A 24,894-nucleotide genomic window follows, 5' to 3' on the forward strand; every position below is an offset into this window, starting at 1 on the left:
ACTGCACCCTGCAAATGAAGGACAACTGTATTACAAAATATTTCAACTAACAATATTACCAATGGCAATGTACTAACACCATTTCAACACATATTCAAATTCAGCCTTACGTCTGTCTCTTCTATTGAGTATTTGTGCTTTTATGACATGTCAGTAAAAGTTCCCATTATATTTTACCTCTCTCTTTATATATATATTTTTGGCTGTATATCACACACAAAAATTTCCATTCTCGCACATGTTATTTTCCTTATGGAGACTTTGTTAATGGAAGAATTTAATTTTGTTATGGGCAAATCTACTAATTTTATATCTTAAAGCCTGTGCTTGTGGGTAGGCATTGCAGCACAGCAAGTTAAGCTGCAGCATCCCATGTCAGGGTGATGGTTTGAGTCTCAGCTACTCTGCACTTCCATCATCCTGCTAATATACATGAGAGACAATGGATGATGGCCCAAGTGAAAGACAGTCCCACCACATGGGAGACCTGGATACAGTTCTGGGCTGTTGGCTTCAGTCTGGTCTCACCCTGGCTATAGATGGCATTTAGGGAATGAACCAGCAGATGGAAGATCTCTCCTTCTTTGTCTCCATCTCTCTGTCAGTCTGTTTCTCAAATAAATAATTTAAAAAAATAAAAAATAAAGTTCTGTGTTTTTTATGCCTTAGAAATCCTTGACATCACAAAGAAATTTTCTTTACTACTTCTAAATGTTTTTACAGATTTGGTTTTCTTTTTTTAAACACAACCATCAGGGAAAGGCAAATAAAAACCACAATGAAGTTTTATCTCACCCCAGTTAGAATGGCTATCATCCAAAAATTAAAAAACAGTTAAGTGCTGCTGAAGAAATGAGGGAAAAGAAACCCTAGTACACTGTTAGTATGAACATAAACCAGTACAACCATTATGGAAGACAATATGGAGGTTGCGCAGAGATCCGTAAATAGATCCACCATATGACCCAGCCATTCCCACTCCTGGGAATTTACCCAAACTAAATTAAATCAGCACTTGAGGCCGGCACCGTGGCTCAATAGGCTAATCCTCCACCTTGCGGCGCCGGCACATCGGGTTCTAGTCCCGGTCGGGGCGCCGGATTCTGTCCCGGTTGCCCCTCTTCCAGGCCAGCTCTCTGCTGTGGCCCGGGAGTGCAGTGGAGGATGGCCCAAGTGTTTGGGCCCTGCACCCACATGGGAGACCAGGAGAAGCACCTGGCTCCTGGCTTCGGATCAGCACGGTGCACCGGCTGCAGCATGCTGGCCGCAGCGGCCATTGGAGGCTGAACCAACGGCAAAGGAAGACCTTTCTCTCTGTCTCTCTCACTGTCCACTCTGCCTGTCAAAAAAATTAAATAAATAATAAAAAAAGAAATCAGCACTTGAAAGAGTTAGTTGTACCCCCAAGTTTATTGTAGCTCATTTCACAACAGCTGAGATATGGATTCAATCCAGATGTGCATCAACTGATCACCAAATAAAGAAAATATGGTGTTTCAATACACTATGGACTACGACTCAGCCATAAAAAAAGAATTAAATCCTGTCTTGCAATGAAATGGATGCAACTGGAAACCATTATGCTTAGTAAAGTAAGCCAGTCTTAAAAAGACAAATATCATGTTTTCCCTGTTGTGTGGTAACTAATATACAGAGTACAAAACAATGTAATATATATAAGCAGAACTGACTTTTGAGATTTGATTATAGTTTATAGCCCTTGTCTATACTCTTAAAGAACAGTGGTTTCTCTACATATAATTTCTTTATTTAGTGGAGGGTTAATCTTACAATTATGAAATAAAATGAAAGTATATCATTGTAAAAACTGAAAAAGGGGACAGTGCTGTGGCATAGCCAGCGAGATTGCAACCTGCAGTGCTGGCATCCCTTATGGGCGCAAATTTGAATCCCAGCTGCTCCACTTCCAATACAACTCCCTGCTAATGTGCCTGGAAAAGCAGCAGAAGATGGTCAAAGTCCTTGGGCCCCTACACCCACATGGGAGACCCAGAAGAAGCTCCAGGCTCCTAGTTTAAGACTGGATCAGCTCTGGCCGTTGTGGTCATTTGGGAAGTGAACAAGAGGATGGAAAACCTCTCTCTCTGCCTCTGCCTCTCAGCCTTTCAAATCAATAAATAAATCTTTTTTAAAAAATTGAAAGAAAAAATAAGGACGAAAGGAGGGCAAGAGTTAGGATAAGGTGGGAAGAATCATGATGTTCTTAAATTTATATTTATGAATTTGTTCACCTAATATAAAAAATTTTTTTTAAAAAGTCACAGTAGTTAAAACAGTATGGTACAGGCATAAAGATGGACATACATTCACATAATATAATAAAGACCCCAGAATTCATGTACTCATGAGTAATGGTCAAATGATATCTGACAAAAGTGCCAAGGCCATCCAACAGAGAAAAGGTGGTCTCTTCAACACATGTTCAGAAAATTGGATATCCACAAACAGAACAATGAAATTGGACTTTTCCTTGCACCATACACAAAATTCAATTCCAAATGGGTTAAAGACTTCACCATAAAGCATGCAACTACAAAAATCCTGGAAGCAAACACAGCTGAAAACTTCATGACATTGGTTTTGGGAATGATTTCTTGGATATGGTACCAAAATCACAGGGAACAAAAACAAAATCAGACAAGTAGAACAATATCAAATTGAAGATCTTCTGGGTGGGCAATGTGCACCAGGTTAAGCCACTGCTAAGGATGCCCACATTCCACATCAGAGTGCCTCAGAAGAGTTCCACCTTCACTTGCACTCCAGCTTCCTTCTAATGAACCTGGGAGGCAACAGATGATGGCCCAAGTACTTGGATTCTAGTCACCTATATGGGAAACCCGGATGGAGTTCCTAACTCCTGGCTTGGGCCTGCCCAGCCACAGCCGTCAAGAGCATTTAGGGACTGAACTGGTAGATAGAAGAGCTTTCTCTCTCTGTAACTATGGGTTTCAAATGAATACATTTTAAAGAAAATAAAAATCTACACATTTTAAAGGAAAAAATCAGGAGTGAAAAAATATGGATGCAGGAGAAAACATATGCAAACCAAATGCTATAGTTTAAAAAGGATTTGGCTCCCAAACTCACAGAGATGTTTAAACTCCAAAGTAATAAATTCATGGTCCAAAGGGGCAGGCAACTATGGTATCATGGGCTGCATTACCATTTAGGACAAATGCATTCCAGGCTAGAGTGCCGGTTCAAGTCCTGGCTATTCCACTTATGACCAGCTCCCTGCCAATGCACCTGGGAAGCAGCATATGATAGCTTAAGTGCTTGAATTGCTGCCACCTATGTGGGAGACCTGTATGGAGTTCCTGGTTCCTGGCTTTGGCCCCAGCCAAAGCCCCAGCTATTGCAGCCATTTAGAAAGTGAATCAAAGAATAGATCTCTCTGTCTGTCATTCTGCCTTTCAAGTAAATAAATGAACAAATCTTATTAAAAATTAAATAATGGTATTAAGAGAGGAGAGACTAAATCCAATTGTGGTGTTTAGGAGATGAGCTAAGTGGAAGCTTCTTATGGTCATAGGGCCGTGCTCTTGGAAGGTATTTCTCATAAGAGCGTTGGTTATAAATGCCTTAGGATCCAACTGTTTTCCTTCTGCTTCCTGACTCACCATGTGACCCTTCCTTCATGTGTACTCCACCACTGCCATGTTCCAGCTGTCCAGTAAGGCTGAACCAATGGGGTCTACCCAATCTCAGACTGCAAACCTCTAAAATCATGAGATAAAACAGGCTTCCTTCCTTCCTAAGTAGTCCATCTCAGATACTTTGTTATAGTAATGAAAAGCTAATATACCACATATCCAATAAGGTATAATATAATACATAATATCCAAGATATATAATTAGCTTCTACAACTCAGTTTCAGAAGTAGAAACAGGGGCCAGCACTGTGGTGTGGCAGGCAAAGCTGCCGCCTACAGTGCCGGCATCCCATATGGGTGTCAGTCTGTATTCCAGATACTCCATTTCCAATCCAGCTCCCTGCTAATGTGCCTAGGAAAGCAACAGAAGTGTTTGGGCCCCTGCACCCATATGGGAGACCCAGAAGAAGCTCCAGGCTCCTGGCTTTGGATCCGCACAACTCCAACCATTGTGGCCAACTGAGGAGTGAACCAACGGGTGGAAGAACCTCTCTCTCTCTCTTTGTCTCTGCCTCTATCTTTAACTCTCTGACTTTCAAATAAATAAATAAATCTTTTTAAAAAAAAAAAAAGAAAGAAAAGAAATACACCAATTTAAAAAACATGCAGGCCGGCGCCGCAGCTCACTAGGCTAATCCTCCGCCTTGAGGCGCCGGCACACTGGGTTCTAGTCCCAGTTGGGGCACCGGATTCTGTCCCGGTTGCCCCTCTTCCAGGCCAGCTCTCTGCTGTGGCCAGGGAGTGCAGTGGAGGATGGCCCAAGTCCTTGGGCCCTGCACCCCATGGGAGACCAGGATAAGTACCTGGTTCCTGCCATCGGATCAGCGCGGTGCGCCGGCTGCAGCGCGCCGGCCGCGGTGGCCATTGGAAGGTGAACCAACGGCAAAGGAAGACCTTTTTCTCTCTCTCTCTCTCTCTCACTGTCTGCTCTGCCTGTCAAAAACAAAAAAAAAAAAAAAAAACAAACAAACAAACAAAAAACATGCAAAGGACTTGGATAGACATTTGAGAATAAGTTGTACAGATGGCTGATAGGTATATGACAAGCTGCTCAACATCACTAATCATCAGGGAAATATAAATCAGAACAATAATGAAGTATCATCCATTATATTAGGATGGCCATTATCGAAATAACAAAAGACTGCAAATAGTTACAGGGTTGTAGAAAACTCAGAGCCCATGTGGTGTTGATGAAAATATAAAATGGTATGCTCACAACTAGAATGGTAGAGAAGTTTCCCAAAAATGAAAAATAGAACTACCAGAAATCCAGCAATCCTACTTCTGGGGTTTATCCAGAATCCACAATAGCCCAAGAGATGAACCAACCTAAATATCCACTGACCAAATAATGAATAAAGAAAATGTGGTATAGACATGCAACACACTCAGCCATGTAAAGGAAAGTGTGATATATGCTACAATATGGATGAACACTGAGGACATCACACTAAGTGAAATAAGCCAGTCACAGAAGGACAAATACTACACAATTCCACTTGTGTGACATATGTAAAGAATTCAAATTCATAGAAACAGAAAATCAAAAGGAAAGTCAGGGGCCGTGGGAAGGAAAAACTGCTAATTTCAGTCATACAAGATGAAGAATTCCAGGTATCCACTGCTCAACATTAAACTTACAGTAAATACTACTGTACTGGTACTTGAAGATTTGTTAAGAGGGTAATCTCATGTGCATTTACCGTAATAAAAATAAATGAAATTTTAAAGGACACACAAAAGACCCATCATATTCAAACTGATGAACACAAAAGATAAAGGGATTATCTTCCAAGAAAATAACAAACTGATAAAAACACTAACCAAAAGAACACCACAGTGGCAAGGTACACGTTAGAAGAAAAGAGCAGCACCAGAGGATAGTACACAATTATAAAAGGGAATTTCACCAAGATATATGAATCCCAGATATGCAAGCCCCTAAGACAGCTTTGAAGCAGAGCCAGCACTGCAGCACAGCAGGTTAAGCCACAGCCTACAGTGCTGACATCCCATATGGGCACTGGCTTGAGTCCCAGCTGCTCTACTTCCAACCCAGCTCCCTGCTGATGGCCGGGGAAAGCAGTGGAAGATGGCACAAGTGCTTGGGCCCCTGCAACCACATGGGAGACCCAGAAAAAGCTCCTGGCTCCTGGCTTCAAATCACCCCAGCTCTGACCGTTGCAGCCCTTTGGGGAGTGAACCAGCAGATGGAAGACCGTTCTGTCTCTCCCTCTCTCTGTCACTCTGCCTCACAAATAAATAAATAAATCTCTTAAAAAAAAATTTTACATGAAGCAAAAACAGATGAAACTGAAAACAGAAACAGGCAAAGGCAAATCCACAATTTCAGTTGCAGACTTCAACACTCCTCTCTCAGTAATCAACAGAAAATACAGATAAAGCCAGCACTGTGGGTTAAGCCACAGCTTGTGATGCAGGCATCCCATATCATAGTGTCAGTTTGAGGCCCAGTTGCTCCACTTCTGATCCAGCATCCTGCTAATGCAATCTAGGAAGGCAGGAAACGATGGCATCATGAAGTTGGGCCACTGCCAACCATACGGGAAACCAGGACAGAGCTCCTGGCTCCTGGCTTCACCCTGACCCAGTTCTGGCTGTTGTGGCCACTTAGGGGTAAACCAGCAAATGAAAGACGTCACCTCTCTCTTTGTCACTCTCCCTTTCAAACAAATAAACAAACAAATCTTTAAAGAAAAAAAAAAAGGCAGTGAAGGTGCAGAAACTACCTTGATGGAAGGATGGGGTCAATTCTTCTCTCAGCTTTCTGGCCAGAGGCTGAGTGCATGCTGCCATCTACGTCCTGCACACAGGAGACGTCCTGCTGCTCACTGCATTCACCTTCACTAAGCGCAGGCCGGAGAGACTGGCACCCACCTGTGAATACAAGATGTATGTTATTCTAAACAGATGAACACAAACACACCTAACTTTAAAATACGGGAATTTACATACAACACTGTCTTCTCTACAAAACATTAATCCATTCAACATTCATGCTCCTATCTGCAAGGCACACATCTTACTTTTGGAGCATAATGAAAACTGTGCTTTATGGATCAGCCCAAGGTTTCTGATCAGTTTGTAACATCTTCCCTTTACTTTGCTTAAATTTTAAGCGGCTAAATTAACTTGTTTTATAGGTCTAGTCAGGAAGTAAAGTGCATGTTACTAACTCTTTGCCACTTCAGAAGTATAATAATTACACTGGTACTGTGGTACAGAGGGTTAAGCTGCTGTCTGCAGCACAGGCAGCCCATATGGGTGTTGATTCTAGTTCCAGGTGTTCCACTTCCAATCCAGCTCCCTGCCAATGTGCCTGGGAAAGCAGCAGAAGATGGCCCGAGTACTTGGGCCCCTGAACTCATTACAGAAGATTTGGAAGAAGCTTACGGTTCCTGGTTTCAGCCTGGCATAGCCCCTGTCATTGTGGCAACTTGGGAAGTGAACCAGCAGATGGAAGATCTCTCGCTCTGTCTCTCCCTTTCTCTCTCTAATTCTGACTTATAAATAAATAAAATAAATATTTAATAAAAGAAATATAGTAATTAATAACACAATGCCAGCAATCATTTGACAAGTCCTTACCAAGTGACAGGAACTCTACAAGTCCCTGAGATGCTTTTCCTCATTTAATACTGGAAACAATCCTATTTTAAGAGGATTGACTCAATCAAGGAGAAAAACCACTTGAGTTCAGAGATCTTAAGTGAACTGACAAATGTCATACTTAGTAAATAAAAGAGCTAGATTTAAAGCAAGGTGACACACCCATTTCCCACATCAGGGTGACTGTGTTCAATTCCTGACTCCATCATTCTGCTAATGTGTACGCTGGGAAGCGGCTGTTACTGCTCAAGCTACCCGAAAGGGAGACCCAGACTGGGTTCCCAGCACTTGGATTCCATATAGCCCAGTCCCAGACACTGTGGCCATTTGGGAAGTGAACCAGTAGAGGAAGCTCTCTCTCTCTCTCTTCATCTCAAATAAATATTTCAGCAAAATCTTTGATTTCTGAATCATCACGCTAGTCATGCATAACATTCTTAATTCTAAGCCACAAAAGAGCAAAATATAAATATAAATATAAATATAAATCATACTAAACCACCTATAGTGATTCATTTATTAAAATCAGGGGCAGGGCTGGCATCCCATATGAGCCTGGTTCAAGACCCGGCTGCTCTACTTCCAATCCAGCTTTCTGCTATAGCCTGGGAAAGCAGTAGAAGATGGTCCAAGTGTTTGGGCTCCTGCATCCACCTGGAGGAAGCTCCTGGCTCCTAGCTTTGGATTGGCCTAACTCTGTTGCAGCCATTTGGGGAGTGAACCAGAGGATAGAAGATTCTCTCTGCCTCTCCCTCTCTGTAACTCTTCCTTTCAAATAAATAAATAAATTTTAAAATAAATTTTAAAAAATGTTAAAAAATTATTTTCTTAAATCTATCTTGATTAAGCAACCTTGATAAGTATACTCCAAAACTTTGTGGAAAACTGGAACAAAAATTATGATGCATGTGGGGCAGGCATTTGGCCTAGCAGTTAAGATACCACTTTGGACTCTCACATCCCATACATACTGTAGTAACTGTGTTCAAGTCCCAGCTCTGCTTCTGATTCCAGTTTCCTACTACTGTGCAACATGGGAAATAGCATGGCTCAAGCAGTTGGGTCCCTGCCAACCACATGGGAGACCTAGATTGGGTTCCTGGCTCCTGGTTTCAGCTCCAGCTCAGATCTAGCCCACCCCCAGCCATTGCAGGCATTTGGGGAGTGAATCAGTGGATGGAAGACCCATCTTTCTATCTCTCTGTCTTTCCAATGAAGAAAAATTTAAAAATTAAAAAAAAGGCCACCTTCAACTCAGCCATTATCCTGCAGAACTCATAAATGTAACTACGTTTGCATTCTAAAAGTAAAAAACAATGAGAATACATGTTTCATAAAAACTAATCCATATGGGCTTTGTAGACAGAGAACAAGTAAATCTGATTTATTAACCAACACAAGCAATACACATTTCACTATATACAACATGTTATTTCCAACCACTGTTAATATTAACATAAAGGACATATCTCAGAAACAAACTTGAAAATATAATCTTACACCACTGTTTACTTATGTTTTTATATTTTTAATTAAAAATGAGTTAATATAGTACCATGAGTTAGTATAGTACCATGAGCAAATCAATAGGCATTAATTGCTACTATCCAGAACTAAAGTATTAAAGTCATCCGCTATACTACTATACTCAAGTAACACAGGCTACTAAAATATAAGATTTTAAGAAACTTACTCTTGTGTTTTTCCCCTCTAGAAGAACCTGATTGATCAGTCACATTTCCTGAGAGATTTTTTACTTCTTGTTTATTAGTTTCATCCTGATTCTTCCTTCTCCTTTTTTTTTTATTTAGGCCTTGTTCTAATGCAACCTGTTCTGAACTCTGTTCTGAGACCAAAGACTCTTCTTCCACTGTCTGAGCATCCTCTTGAGATGCTTCTTTGTCTAAAACTGAAGTACTCATTGACTCCTCTGGTTCCTCCTCTGGTTCATCAATCACTCCTTCATTGGCAACTTTTTTCACTGAAAATAAGAAGAATCATTATAAACAAGTGACCTACAAAAAAAAACCGTTAAAAGCGAAGATGCCTTCCGCGGTACTATTCCTATGAGGAAAAAAAAATTGAAGGCAACCTAAAATGCTTAGCAGGGAATGACAAAATAAATTATAATAAACTCATGTAATAAAAAGTCACACTGCCACTAAGAGCACAAGTACTTTTACAATACAGCAATGCAAAAGATCTCAGAACACACTGTTGCATTAAAAAAGTCAAATATAGAAGAATATAGATGATCTCATTTTTCTTAAAAACAACTACGTGGAGTGGAGAGCTTTGTGGCACAACAGGTTAAACTGCCTCCTACAAAACCAACATCCTGTTCCAGGGGGCTGGTTCAAGTTCTAGCTGCTCCATTTCTGACCCAGCTCCCTGCTAATGCACTGAGAAAGAAGCAGCTGATGGCCCACCATGCGGGAGACCAGGATGGGGTTCCCAGCTCCTGGCTTCAGCCTGATCCAGCCTTGTCCTTTCCAGCCATTTCAGGAGTCAAACAGTAGACGGAAGTGCTCCCCCACTCCATCATTCTGACTTTCAAATAAATAAAAAATAAATCTTTAAGAAAAGCAATTATATAGACTCAAAGACACATATGTAAATATATATGCATAAAAATGGGTTTAAAACCAGTTATTCCTGGGAAATCTGAAGAAATTTACTCTCAGGGACAGACAGAAGACAAGGATCAAGATTCTTATCTTCCATATTATTTGTTTTTCAGTAAACAACTGTTTTAACAATTTTTTAAAATAATTTCTAGTGGGGCCAGCACTGTGGCACAGTAGCCTAAGCTTCCACCTGTGGCGCTGGCATCCAATATGGGTGCAGGTTGTGTCCTGACTGCTCCTCTTCTGATTCAGCTCTATGCTTATGCAGTCGAAAAGCAGTGAAAGATGAAGTGCTTGGGCTCCTGCACCCGCCTGGGAGACCCAGAAGAAGCTCTCAGCTCTGACTGTTATGGCCATCTGCGGAGTGATCCAGGGGATTGAAGACCTTTCTCTTTGTCTCTCCCTCTCGCTGTCTGTAGTTCCACCTCTCAAATAAATAATTCTTTAATAATAAGAACAACAATTTCTAGTGCCCTTCCCATAAAGACATATTAATAATCAACTATATTGAAAACATGAATAAAAAACAAATCAGAAATCACCTTGGAAACACCTGCTATTTTCCTGTGAAATGCTTTTCTCCTGTGAAAATTCATGCCAAAATTAATTTGTCATTGTAATGGGACTAAGAAGAAGTTATTGATTTATTTATGTATTTGAGAGGTAGAGTTATAGACAGTGAGAGGGAGAGACAGAGAGAGGGGTCTTCCATCGGTGTATTCACTCTCCAAATGGCCTCAACAGCCAGAGCTGGGCGAATCCAAAGCCAGGAGCCAGGAGCTACTTCCTGGTCTCCCACGTGGGTGCAGGAGCCCAAGCACTTGGGCCATCTTCCACTGCTATCCCATGCCATAGCAGAGAGCTGGATTGGAAGAGGAGCAGCCAGGACCAGAACTGGCGCCCATATGGGATGCCAGCACCACAGGCAGAGGATGAACCTACTGCACCACAGTGACAACTCAGAAGAAACTTTTAAGAGGTAATCAGGCCATTCAGAAAGGTCCTTCTCTCCCCCTCCCTTCTCCCTCTCCTTTTCCCTCTCTCTCTCTCTGCCTTGCAAGGATGTGGTAAGAAGGCCCCATGATAGCTTTTAGATTTCCCACAGTCCAAAACTATGAGAAATAATAGCAGCACAAAATGGACTATGGATTCAGATCAAAAGAAGCTTAATTTCACAACCATGCTTATCAAATATCTTCACTGAAAAGAGCTAATCTCACAACATAAGAAAACTCAATCTTTTGTGGAAAAAGTCAAAATAAGAATTTAAAGCTGAAAAAGTAACATTTGATTTGTTCTGAAAATAATTAAAAATTTTAAATTCTGATACATAATAACATATCTGAATAGTCCTTACATTTAGATACAGTAAATTACTCATGCTACCTGTAACAAGAGGAATTAATATATCTATTTTGATCTCCTAGGATTATGTATAGTAAGTAAAAAATTAACTAAAGAATGAAATAATTGCAATTATCAATACTTTTTTTTTTTTTTTTTTTTTGGACAGGCAGAGTGGACAGTGAGAGAGAGAGACAGAGAGAAAGGTCTTCCTTTGCCGTTGGTTCACCCTCCAATGGCCGCCACGGCTGGCACGTTGCGGCCGGCACATCCCGCTGATCCGAACCCAGGAGCCAGGTGCTTTTCCTGGTCTCCCATGCGGGTGCAGGGCCTAAGGACTTGGGCCATCCTCCACTGCACTCCCGGGCCACAGCAGAGAGCTGGCCTGGAAGAGGGGCAACCGGGACAGAATCCAGCACCCTGACCGGGACTAGAACCTGGGGTGCCGGCGCCGCAAGGCGGAGGATTAGCCTAGTGAGCCACAGCGCCGGCCCAATACTTCTTTTTCAAAGATTCAGGCATCATACTCCAGAAGAAGAAATTCTAAACTAGCTTTGTGCAACTAAAGAGTTACTACAGGACAGGAGGCCTGACTGCTATCCTTTGAAAGGCTAATCCTTTGGCTCTCAGGGAACTTAATTTTAGGGACGGTTTCTATTACCCAAGCTGTTAAGACCTGATTTCTCACTATGGTTTATAACAAATCGTTTTCCTTCCAGGATCTGAAATTTTGGTGGGTAACAGGCAGACAGTGCTGAATCCTGTAAATCCTCTAGCAAATAATCAAACCTGAGAGTGGTCTCAAGGACCCCAGTAAAGGTTCTCAGAGTCTTAGGTTTTTAAGCCCAGCCTCTGCCACTAACACTGTGCAACCACACCAGGAAAAGTAACAGGATCTCTGGGGTTGTTTCACAGTGACTAAAACAAATAGACAAAACAGTGAGATGTGGACCAGCTAACACATAAGGTGCCCTATTGTCCTCAGATTCTACAAATTATATATATGATTATAGCTACACATTATCTTCATAGACAAGAGTTCAAACAGTTAAGGAAATACACACCTAGAAATAGATAAACCTACACAAGACAGTTTGAAACTTTATACAAGTCAATATTAACCTTCAGAAGTAAATTTGCTCAAATATAATCTAGTCAAACCTCCAGATATTAGAGCTCCATTTTGTTAAATATTAGAATCTTATACCAGATTCATTTTATAGAGAAAAATATACTAAATAACAAAACATGAAACATGACACTCCAAGATTCTGATGCTCTTTACTACCCCTTGTTCAAGACACTAGAAATTAGCCCCATCACTCTATTATAAAATTTAAAAGGGATCTACTGGGGCCAGGATTGTGGCATAGCGGGTAAAGCCATCACCCGTGATGCCAGCATTCCATATGGGCGCTAGTTCGAGACCTGGCTGTTCCACTTCCAATCCAGCTCCCTGCTGATGTGCCTGTGAAAGCAGTGGAAGATGGCCCAAGTACTTGGTCCTACTTGGGCCCTGTACTCATGTGGGAGACCCAGAAGAAGCTCCTAACTTCTGGCTTTGGCCTGGCCCAGCCCCGGCTGTTGCTGCCATTTGGGGAGTGAACCAGCAGACGGAAGATCTCCCCCCCCCCCTTGTAACTCTGACTTACAAATAAATAAATAAATCTTTAAAAAATAACTAAAATAACTAGGCCGGCGCCGCGGCTCACTAGGCTAATCCTCCGCCAACGGCGCCGGCACACCGGGTTCTAGTCCCGGTTGGGGCGCCGGATTCTGTCCCGGTTGCCCCTCTTCCAGGCCAGCCCTCTGCTGTGGCCAGGGAGTGCAGTGGAGGATGGCCCAAGTGCTTGGGCCCTGCACCCCATGGGAGACCAGGAAAAAGCACCTGGCTCCTGGCTCCTGCCATCAGATCAGCGCGGTGCGCCGGCCGCAGCGCGCCGGCCGCGGCGGCCATTGGAGGGTGAACCAACGGCAAAGGAAGACCTTTCTCTCTGTCTCTCTCTCTCTCACTGTCCACTCTGCCTGTCCAAAAAAAAAAAAAAAATAACTAAAATAACTGGTAAAATGAAGTAAACTTAATCCCCTCCAACCGAATGCCAGGATGATCTCAGTTTCTAGAGCTTCCACGCCCTCTAAATACCTGAGGGACAACACTCACACCCATTACAGCTAAGTAAAACAGCACACCTTCTATCAAAATTCATACCTTTTACATTTTTCCGTGGTTTGGAAGCTTTCTTTTCCTTTAAACTGTTGTTTTTAACGGATTTTTGTTTTCTTTTCTCTTCTTCAGCAAGAACTTTCTGAAGCAAATGAGCAAAAAAATCGAAGTCAAAAGGGCGCTTTTCCTCTGTTTAAAAAAAAAAGGAAAAGAACTTTCAAGTTTTTAATTTTTTAAAAAAGGAAACTTTCTAGTTTGTTTTTTTTTTTTTTTTAGATAACACAACATCAAAAGCAAGTGGGCCTGTACATTAGCAATGCAACTGGTAAACAAGGACACAATAGTTCACTATTCAGCAATAAAACAAACTTGAAGGGAACAACTACGACTACCAGCAATAAGATGGGTAAATTTCAAAAACACAGTGAAAGAACCAAACTCAGAGAGTACATATCCTGTGCTTCCATGAGTAAGATCTTTCAGAACACACTAATCTAATCCAATCTAATCAAAGTGCTAGGAGGATGGCATCTGATTGATTAGAAAGGAAAAGGAGGGACCTTCAGGAATAATGAAAACATGCTATATACTGTTGGGGTGGTGGTTACAAAAGTATATTATTTGTCAAAATGAAAACTACACTTTCAACTATGCATAAGTATAAATCAATGTTTTAATGACAAAGATGACTAAGAAGTCTTTGGGGACCAGTACTGCAACAGAGTGAGTTGAGCCACCACCTACAATGTTGGCATCCCACATAGGAGCATCCCATATGCTCCACTTCTGATCCAGCTCTCTGCTATGGCCTGGGAAAGCAGCAGAAGATGGCCCAAGTCCTTGGGCCCCTGCACCCACATAGGAGACCTGGAAGAAGCTCCTGGCTCCTAGCTTCGGGATTGGCTCAGCTCCGGCCATTGAGGCTATCTGGGGAGTGAATCAGTGGATGGAAGATCTCTCTCTGCCTCTGCGTCTCTGTAACTCTGACTTTAAAATAAATAATCTTAAAAAAAAAATCCAAGGCCAGCACCGTGGCTAACTAGGCTAATCCTCCGCCTGCGGCGCCGGCACTCCAGGTTCTAGTCCCAGTTGGGGCACTAGTTCTGTCCTGGTTGCCCCTCTTCCAGTCCAGCTGTGGCCTGGGAAGGCAGTGGAGGATGGCCCAAGTCCTTGGGCCCTGCACCCGCATGGGAGACCAGGAGGAAGCACCTGGCTCCTGGTTTTGGATCGGCGCAGTGTGCCAGCTGTAGCAACCATTTGGGAGGTGAACCAATGGAAGGAAGACCTTTCTCTGTCTTTCTCTCTCACTGTCTAACTCTGCCTGTCCAAAAAAAAAAAAGATACCATAAAGATACCATAGATTCTCATCTCTCTTGGGAGGCCTAAAGGCAGAGAGAAGAATAAACGTTACCTTAAAAAAAAAAAAAAAGTCCAAAAGAATTACCACATGGTTCTCAGAAGAATTCAAAGTAGCAGCTCAAAAACAAAAAGTCAAAATTCAGCTGGCTTTTAACTTTTGAAAAAATTTTCTGGGGTCGGCGTCATGGCATAGTGGGTAAAGTCGCTACCTGCAACTCCAGCATTCCATATGGGCGCCTGTTGGAGTCCTGACTACTCCACTTCCTATCCAGCTCCGGGCTAACAGCCAGGGAAAAGCAGTGGAAGATGGCCCAAGTGCCTGCACCCCTGCTACCCACATAGGAGACCTAGAAGAAGCTCCTGGCTCTTGGCATCAGTCTGTTGCGACCCTCTGGGGAGCAAACCAGTGGATGGAAGATATCTCTATCTCTGTCTCACCCTCTAACTCTCAAATAAATAAATAAATCTTTAAAAAAAGATCTTTTAAAAAAAAAGCACTAAAATCAGTGTTTTAAACACATCTGGTATAATGGCTTTCCTAAAGCTCCATGTATGGTTGGGCACTGTGGCACAAGTAAGCTACCATGCTGGGTGTCTGCTTCCCTTATAATAGCACAGATTTTAATCCCAGCTACTTTGCTTGTGAACTAGCTTCCGGGCAAAGGCATCCTGGGACCCTGGCACTAACATGAGGGACAGAATAGAGTTCTGGGCTCCTGACTCCAGCCTGGCCCAGCCCAGGCTATTGTGGGCACGTACAGAGTGAACCAGCAAATGGAAGATAGCTTTTGCTTGCTCACTCTCTTTCTCTCTGCCTAACAGATGAAAATATGTAATAAACATTTTAAAGATTTCATACTTGAACCAGGATATTAACTAATTTACGAACTTTTTTCTTATTTTAATGTGTTAAACCTAATAAAGTTTCAGGACCACTTGTCTAAAATGGAAAGGGCTGAAGATTACAGTATTCCAAATCTTCGAGGAGCCATTCCTAGAAGTGGTTTCCCCAAGAACCAATACAACACTGGATGCAGGATCCACTCATCTACCTTAGTGTTCACTCATACTCAAACATGCTACACAAGCTAAGTTCCATATATGAATTTTTTTTCTTTGTTTTCCAAAGATTTATTTGTTTATTTGAAAGCCAGAGTAACAGAGAGAAAGAGGGAAAGACAGAGATCTTTCAAACACTGGTTCACTTCCCAAATGCCCACCATAGCCAGGGCTGAGCCAGGCCAAAATCAGAAGATAGGAACTCCATCCCAGTCTCCCACATGGACAGCAGGGACTCAAGTACCCAGACCATTATCACCTGTCTGTCAGGTGCATTACCAGAAAGCTAGTTCAGAAGTAAAGCAGCTAGGACTTGAATGAGTACCGTGGCATGGGACACCAGCATGGCAAGTGGCAACTTAATTTGCTGTACCCCAATGCCAGTCCTTACTTGGATTTTTTTCTAAAATTAGCACTATGTCTAATTTTAATTAAGAAATTTAATTTCATTCTAGTTCTTTTAAAGTTATACTATCATTAATCTCCTGAATAAATGAACATTGAATATATTAATTATGAAATATAGATAATTACAGGTCCATAAAAAATATATACCTTCTAAAAAAGAATGTAAGAACTACTTTAAATAATATTCTTTTAGATCCCTTGAGTATTGATGTACTTTTCTAAACTGAAAAAAAATGCTAATTTTAATGAGAATATTAGTTAAAAATTGAAAGATATCTATTATTCTTTCAAATCAGGTCTAAATTCAAATGTTACCTCTTTAGACAGAACTTCCCTGAAAACCCAATCTAAACATCCACCACTTTCCTTCTCAGAAATTAATCATTATGAGATTATGCTTATCAACTGTTTCCCCTCCCCCATCCAGTGAGACTTAAGATCCTAAAAGCAGAGCAGGAAATTAGCCTAGTGGTTAAGATGCCAGTTAAGATACCCCATCCCACATCAGGGTACCTGCATGTGATACTCACTGCTGGCTCCAGACCCCAGCTTCCTGCTGAAGCAGAACCTGGGAGGCAGCAGTGATAGCTGGAGTGATTGCCATGCATGTGCAAAACCTGGATTCAGTTCCTGGCTCCCAGCTTTCGTTCAACCCAGTCCCCACCATTGCAGGCACTTGGAGGGTAAACCAGTGGACAGGGTGAGCGTACACTCTCTCTATGTTTCTCCCCTTCTTTCCTTCCCAAATAAATTTCAGAAAGTTTTAAAAATTTTTAAATATTTTTTTTATTTGACAGGTAGAGTTATAGACAGTGAGAGAGAGAGAGAAAGGTCTAAGGGGGCTGAAGCTCTGGGTTACTTGGTTAATCCTCCGCCTGCGGCACCGGGTTCTAGCCCCAGCTGCCCCTCTTCCAGTCTAGCTCTCTGCTGTGGTCCGGGAGAGCAGTGGAGGATGGGCCCCTGCACCTGCATAGGAGACCAGGAAGAAGCACCTGGCTCCTGGCTTTGGATCAGCGCGGCACCAGCCGCCCCAGCCGTAGCGGCTATTTGAGGAGTGAACCAACAGAAGAAAGATCTTTCTCTCTGTCTCTCTCTCTCACTGTCTATAACTCTATCTGTCAAATAAATAAATTTAAAAAAATAATAATATAATCTAAGGGCTGGCACTGTGACGTAGTGGGTAAAGCCGCCGCCTGAAGTGCCAGCATCCCATATGGGTGCCAGTTAGTGTCCTGGCTGCCCCACTTCTGATCCAGCTCTCTGCTATGGCCTGGGAAAGCAGTAGAACTTGGCCAAGTCCTAGGAACCCTGCACCCACATGGGAGATTGTGAAGAAGCTCCTGGCTCCTGGCTGATAAAAAATCTAAAAACAGAATTGTCATCTGCTCCCAAGCTAGAATAGTGACTAGCAAACAGCAGGTGGTACCATAGCTGATGAAGTAAAATGATTGACTACTGAAAAAACCATCTACAGAACTCTATCACCCAAAAACAATTAACTCCTAGAATACAATTCCTTCAGAGTAAAGAATAGTTAGAAAAGGTATCATCTGTCATTTTGTAACCTCTTAGACTTAGAAATCTACACACCTGCTCTTTTGGCTAATCCGGTGTCTACAGATTTGCAGCAACTGCCAGACCCATACTGATAAATAGAAGAATTTTCACTCATATTCTTCTTACACCAATATAGGGACAAAACAAATCTAAAACACACTGGAGCCTAAGACAAAACATTGGTCCTTTTGTTCGGTCCTCTAAATGACATACTATAAAAGAGGTCTTAATACTTACGGAAGGCTTTATCTATTCTCCATCCATTTGTTTTCTCTTCACGTTTAAATTTATTCTGTTAACGACAACAACAAAAAAGCTATAGAAATTTTCTCTCATTAAAAAGATCTTTTTTTTAAGAAACAGTAAACATTAAAGTGAAATTCTAATGAATAATAGATTATCCTCTACTAAATGATAGTTCTTTGCCAAGAGGGAAGTTACCTGTTAAATCATTAATTAAAAAAAAAAAAGGAAGATGAAATACTAATACTGAGCTTCCTGCTCCTCCTTATGCATTACCTATAAGCATGAGTTGACAATGGAAGTTGGGTTTACAGAAGACAGAGAAAAACAAAGCCAACTAGCATGGAAATATCAAAATTATAATCAATGAGGTTAACAACTAAAACAATCATTTCAGGTTAAACTTCTTACATCATTCTAATATATTTCAAGTGTGGCACAGAGAAGAGACTGTAGAGATACAACTAAGCAAATTTCAAAGCAGGCCAAGTTTATCTTCAGAATATTTTGTCAGTCACATTTCCTATGTCTTCCTTGGCACCACAGATCACTAACCTCAGTTCCACCCAGATGGAAACACTTAAGGCTTATGGCTCAATCCGTCCTAAAGTCATTAAGAAGTCTGAGGGCGGGCTGGCGCCGTGGCTCGATAGGCTAATCCTCCGCCTAGCAGCGCCGGCACACCGGGTTCTAGTCCTGGTCGGGGCGCCGGATTCTGTCCCGGTTGCCCCTCTTCCAGGCCAGCTCTCTGCTGTGGCCAGGGAGTGCAGTGGAGGATGGCCCAAGTGTTTGGGCCCTGCACCCCATGGGAGACCAGGATAAGCACCTGGCTCCTGCCTTCGGATCAGCGCAGCGCGCCGGTCACGGCAGCCACTGGAGGGTGAACCAACGGAAAAGGAAGACCTTTCTCTCTGTCTCTCACTGTCCACTCTGCCTGTCAAAAAAAAAAAAAAAAAAAAGAAGAAGTCTGAGGGCATATGTGTATTTGAGGATGTCTAATCAAGCACACGCAACTGGATGAGAGAACAATCAGCCCATCTCTCCCTTCTATATCAGTATTCTTTAAGTTTTTACTACATACACAAAAATAAATTTTTTATTGCAAAAAAGACATGAAAAAAATTGCAAACACACACATACACGCACACACATGCACACAAAGGAACTGCTTAGACTCTAACCACTAATCTGACTTTTAAATTTTTATTTTATTTATTTGAAAGACAGACAATGAGAGAAAGAGAAAGAGACAGACAGACCGATAGACAACGATGTCACATCCACTGGTTCACTCAAATTCCCTCAACAAGTAGGACTGGGCCAGGCAAAAGCCAAGAGCCAGGAACTCCATGCAGGTCTCCCATGTTTAAGGCAAGACTCAATCACATGAGCCATCACTTGCTGCCTCCCAGGGTGTGTATTAGCAGGAAGTCAGAGTCAGGAGCAGGGCCTACGCTGTGGCATAGCAGGTAAAGCCACCGCCTGCAGTGTCGGCAACCCATATGGGCACCGGTTCAAGTCCCGGATGCTACTCTTCTGATACAGCTCTCTACTATGGCCTAGGAAAGCAATAGAAGACAGCCCAAGTGCTTGGGCCCTGTACCCACGTGGGAGACCTCAAAGAAGCTCCTGGCTCCTAGCTTCAGATTGGCCCAGCTTCGGCCATTGCAGCCAACTGAGGAGTGAACCAGTGGATGGAAGATCTCTCTGTGTGTGTCTCTCCCTCTGCCTCTCTGTAACTCTGCCTTTCAAATAAATAAATCTTGAAAACAAAGGATGAGAGTATGTTAAATTTTAAAACAAATCTCATTCCTGTTGTACTTTATTGTTTAAAAAAATTCATTCTATGGTGGGCAGTTGGTAATTTCAGTTTGACTAATTTATAAACCTGAAAATTATACTAGCATGGATAACAGCTCTTTGGCCTGACAATTTTCCAATGCCAGTGTTTCTGCTTAGCTGAGATGAAACTTTATTAGAAACTTTCAGTTGGTGATTTTTTTTTTTAAGAACTATTTGTTTGCAAGGCAGAGTTAGAGAGTGAGAGAGAGACAGAGAGCTTCCATCCACTTGTGGCAGGGGCTCAAGTACTTGGGCTTTCCCAGGCACATTTGCAGGAAGCTGGATTATAACTCAAATCAGGGCTCACATGAGATGCCAGGGTCACAGGTGGCAGTTTAACCCACTGCACCACAACATCAGACTCTTCTATATCACCTTAATAAGGGCAAGAGGAGCAGTGATATTATATTCTACAGATATACTTAAAAGAGAGGTCTGGCTTCATCTCAGTCTAGAAATTCATTCAAAACTAAAAATATGTTATATACATGTACAAGCACATACACTTCGTGTTGTGTGTATATATACACAATATATGCACACTCAGTCTGTCAAATTATATACAAAATTTCTATTCAGGATTTTTAAAATAAACAGGAGGCAGACATCTGGCCAAGTGCAGCTTAGAATGGCCAAATCCTATATCAGAATATCTAGGTTAGAGTCCTGGCCTCACTCCTGATTCTAACTACCTGCTAATATTTACTCTGGGAGGTGCACTCAAGAGCTTGCGTCTCTACTGCCCACATGTTAGAATCAGACTGAGTTCCTGGCTCCTGGCTGAGGCATGGCCCAACCCCAGTTGCTGTGGACATTCCGGGAGTGAATGAGCAGATAGGAGCTGCCTTTCTGTCTCTGTTTCTCTCTCTGCCTCTCAAATAAATTAAAAATTAATAAATAAAAAATGGACAAGCAAGGGTTGGCATTGTGGTGCATCAAGTTAATCTGCTGCTTTCAAAGCCAGCAACCCATACTGGAATTCCAGTTTGAGTCCCAGCTACTCTACTTCTAATCCAGCTCCCTGCTAATGTACCAAGAAAGGAACAATTGATGGCTCAGGTACTTGAGTCCCTGCCAACCAAATGGGGAGACTCGGGTAAAGTTAACGGTTCCTGGCTCTAGCCTGGTCCAGCTTGTGGCAGTTGCAGCCATCTGGGGAGTGAACCTGCAGATGGAAGATTTCTGTCTCTCCTCTCTCTGTCACTGTGCCTTTCAAATACAGATCTTAAAAAAAAAAAAAAAAAGTGATCAAGGTGAGATTGAAATGTTTATCTGTTTAATTAAAATTTTGTGGAACCAGTCTCATGGCACAGCATGTAAAGTTGCAGCCTACAGGCATTTCATACGGGTGCTGGTTAAGTCCCAACCGCTCCACTTCTGAACTAACCCCCTGCTACTGTGCCTGTTTAGAAAGCAGTAAAAGATGTCCAAAGTGCTTGGGCCCCTGCCAAACACGTGGGAGACCCAGATGAAATAGCAGATGGAAAAGATCTCTCTCTCGAAGTGGAGCAAAAATACATATTTATCAGGGACGGCGCTGTGATGTAGCAGGTAAAGCCACCGCCTACAGTGCCAGCATCCCATTTGGATGCCAGTTCAAGTACCGGCTGCTCCTCTTCCAATCCAACTCTCTGCTATGCCTTGGGAAAGCAGTAGAAGATGACCCAAGTCCTTGGACCCCTGTACCTGCATGGGAGACCTGGAAGAAGCTCCAGGCTCCTAGCTTCAGATCAGCACAGCTCCTGCTGTTGTGACCAACTGGGGAGTGAACAAGTGGATGGAAAACCTCTCTCTGCCTCTCCTCTCTCTGTATAACTGACTTCCACGTAAATAAGTAAATTTTTTAAAAAATACAAATTTATCATTCATATTGGAATATCACTTATCTTTAAAACATGAAAATGATCACAGCATGGTGGGCAGTGGATTAAGTTGCTGCTTGACACACCCACATCCCCTATCAGAGTTCAAGTCCCTGCTATCTACTTGCAATCCAGCTTCCTGTTAATACATTCTGGGAGGCAGCAGCTCAAGTACTTGGGCCCTGTCACCCTCATGGAGACCCAGATGGACTTGCTGGCTCCTAGCTTTGACCAGGCCTGGCCCTGGCTATTGCAGGCATTTGAGAAATGAAACAGCATATTGAATATTGATATTTATGTTTCTCTGCCCCTCAAACCCCCATCTCTTTCAAGTAGATAAAAACAAATAAAACATATTTTAAATAATAATGGAACAGGATGAAAATCATATGCCTGAAAATTCAAAGTCAAATCTGATATAACAATCTGAATGTTCTAATTTATATTAAAGAAATTTCAAAGAAACTGAATTTATAATCTAAACCCTCTTCCTAAGAAAAGTGCTGCATTAGAAGGTTCAGTGGTGAATTATATCAAATAATAAAGGAGAAATAGTAATGATTTGAAACACATTCTCCAAAAAATAAAAGGGAAACACTTTCCAACTCATTTTATGTGATCTGCCTGATCCTCAATTCAAATAGGACAAAGAATGTAAAGCATCCCTCATAAACAAAAGTGCAAAAATTCATCAAGAAAATGTAACAAAATTCAGCAACACACAAAAAGAAAAATACAATATGACTAAAAGTAATGTATCCCAAGAATACGATGTTTGTTCAGCATCTGACAATCAGTGTGATGTAATTCACTAACCTCAAATACTGTCTATTTTCACTTTTCTACACTTTGCCCAAAGACCTGCTGGAGCCACATTAAGCTTTTAGGTGAAGAATCCCATGATTTTTGAGAGCAATAGGGTAGCAACAAATTTATCATTAATTACTTAGATCATCAGACACCCAAACCCTCAATTTCTCATTTTCTTCCCCTTTTATCAAATATTACCAATTAGAAAATGAACATGAAGAATGTTTCTCATTTCATGTGAAATACAGTAAGACTATCCCATTATATCATACAATACCTCTTAAATAATGTCTCCAACCAACCCAAACCTTGTCTAATTAAGGGAAAAAAGGGCCGGCGCTGCGGCTCACTAGGCTAATCCTCCACCTAGCGGCGCCGGCACACCGGGTTCTAGTCCCGGTCGGGGCGCCGGATTCTGTCCCGGTTGCCCCTCTTCCAGGCCAGCTCTCTGCTGTGGCCAGGGAAGTGCAGTGGAGGATGGCCCAGGTGCTTGGGCCCTGCACCCCATGGGAGACCAGGAAAAGCACCTGGCTCCTGGCTCCTGCCATCGGATCAGCGCGGTGCGCCGGCCGCAGCACGCCGGCCACGGCGGCCATTGGAGGGTGAACCAACGGCAAAGGAAGACCTTTCTCTGTCTCTCTCACTGTCCACTCTGCCTTTAAAAAAAAAAAAAAAAAAAAAGAAAAGGGAAAAAAGATTTGTCTTTCCCAATGATTCCTTTTATTAATGTAATGAACATGATGGGAACGTGAAATGAGGAGAAAAGGCCATGATTGGGAAAAGCTCTCACTAAGAATTGGGAGTGCCTTACAACAACACAGTGTGACAGATTCCAGCAAAGAGACTAAGAAGCAGAGAAGGTCTTCCTCTGCAGCATTTACAACTGGAACTGACAGACCCTCAGCTGCCAACAGTGCCACTGGCTGTCCTCAGAGTTAAGGTGTGCTAGGAAAGCAAGACATCAGCGACTGAGCACTACAGAACACAGCGTTCCTTATATACCTGCCTAGGAAATTCAGAAATACATTTTGTCTTCAAAAAGCTACTCTGAACCTAAGTACACTAGTGCATTTATCTTCCCTATTCATTGTCTTTTATTTTAATTTCAATGCCCTTCATTGGTATCCTCTCAAATTCATTTTAGAAGTGGGCAAGATATAAGTAAGAAAACATGATACTTTAAAGGAGACTGCAACTATTGAAAAATATTCCATTATGTTTCAAGTAATGAAGAGTGAAAAAGGTAACAAAAACATTATCATGAGGGAAAAAAACAAAGGGAATAGTAATAACAACACTGTCACTAATTTTTGGGCTATTTCCAATCAACAAATGTGATAGGTTTACTTTACCTTAATTTCTATTCTTGCTCTGTGGGGAAAAAGCTGTCCAATCATAGAAAAGTCAGTTCCTACCATGCTGATGGCTAAAAAAAACATATCCGTTTCTGTAAAGACAAAAGATTTAGAATACCTGAAAATCAATCTTGTAAATATTTCAGAGGAAAAAACCTTACATAAGCAAATATTCTGAATTAAAAATAATTTTATTAGATAGAATCTTAAGCAATATCTAAAAACACCTTCCTCAAATTAAAAAAAAAAACACATAATACAAAATATTTGCATTCTCATCACAAAGCAGCTGAAAACTTTAAAAAGACATTCTGACTATCAGGTCAAATTCAAAGTGTCTTGAGAAAAATTATCAGTCACACTGTGACCCAATGGATCAAACCACAGCTAGGAACACCTGCATTCCAATTCAGTGCCTAGGATCAAATCCTGACCACTCAGTGTCTACAAATACAGCTTCCTGCTAATATGCCTGGGAGATAATCAACGATGACCCAAACACTTGCCACCCAACCCACCCACATGGAACTCCAATTTGGCCAGGCCCAGCCCTAACTGTTGCCAGCGTCTGGGAAGTAAACCACAGGATAGATGATCTTCCTGTCTCTCTGGCTCTCCCTCTCTGTACTCTGCCTTTCAAATAAATAAATAATATTTTTTTAAAAAGTAAATAATAAACAACAATACCATGCAATAGGTACAATGTACTTTTTCTAACAGCATAACTGTTAACCTACAGAAAAATTATCATACAATACTGAGCGGAATATTATGAGCATTAGAAATATTCTTGGGGTCAGCATAGTGGCGTAACAGGTTAAGCTGTGGCCTGCAATGCTTTGACCCTCAGCTGCTTCACTTCAGATACAGCTCCCTGCTAATGAGCTATAGCAGAGAAGATGGTCCAAACACTTGGGCCCCCATATCCACACGGGAGACCCAGAAGAAATTCTG

General features: G+C 41.9%; 1 protein-coding gene across 11 annotated transcripts in view; it reads right to left on the minus strand.

Moving 5' to 3' along the window:
• Positions 1–24,894, minus strand: part of BDP1 (BDP1 general transcription factor IIIB subunit) — a 107,299-nt gene that overhangs the window by 69,108 nt on the left and 13,297 nt on the right. For all 11 annotated transcript variants that reach the window (XR_016220069.1, XR_007914355.3, XM_089312588.1 and 8 more), the window contains exons 7-11: positions 23,938–24,032; positions 18,066–18,120; positions 13,491–13,634; positions 9,004–9,291; positions 6,431–6,578 (exon numbers count right to left, since the gene is read on the minus strand). Coding sequence is in view for 9 of the 11 variants with exons in the window: in XM_089312588.1 (XP_089168714.1) it covers positions 6,431–6,578; positions 9,004–9,291; positions 13,491–13,634; positions 18,066–18,120; positions 23,938–24,032 (730 nt within the window). In the remaining 2 variants the exon portion in view is untranslated. The remainder of the gene's footprint in view (positions 1–6,430; positions 6,579–9,003; positions 9,292–13,490; positions 13,635–18,065; positions 18,121–23,937; positions 24,033–24,894) is intronic.

This window comes from Oryctolagus cuniculus, chromosome 14 (genome assembly GCF_051225735.1).
Source record: "Oryctolagus cuniculus isolate XC-2025 breed Fujian yellow rabbit chromosome 14, ASM5122573v1, whole genome shotgun sequence".
Classification (NCBI taxonomy): domain Eukaryota; kingdom Metazoa; phylum Chordata; class Mammalia; order Lagomorpha; family Leporidae; genus Oryctolagus; species Oryctolagus cuniculus.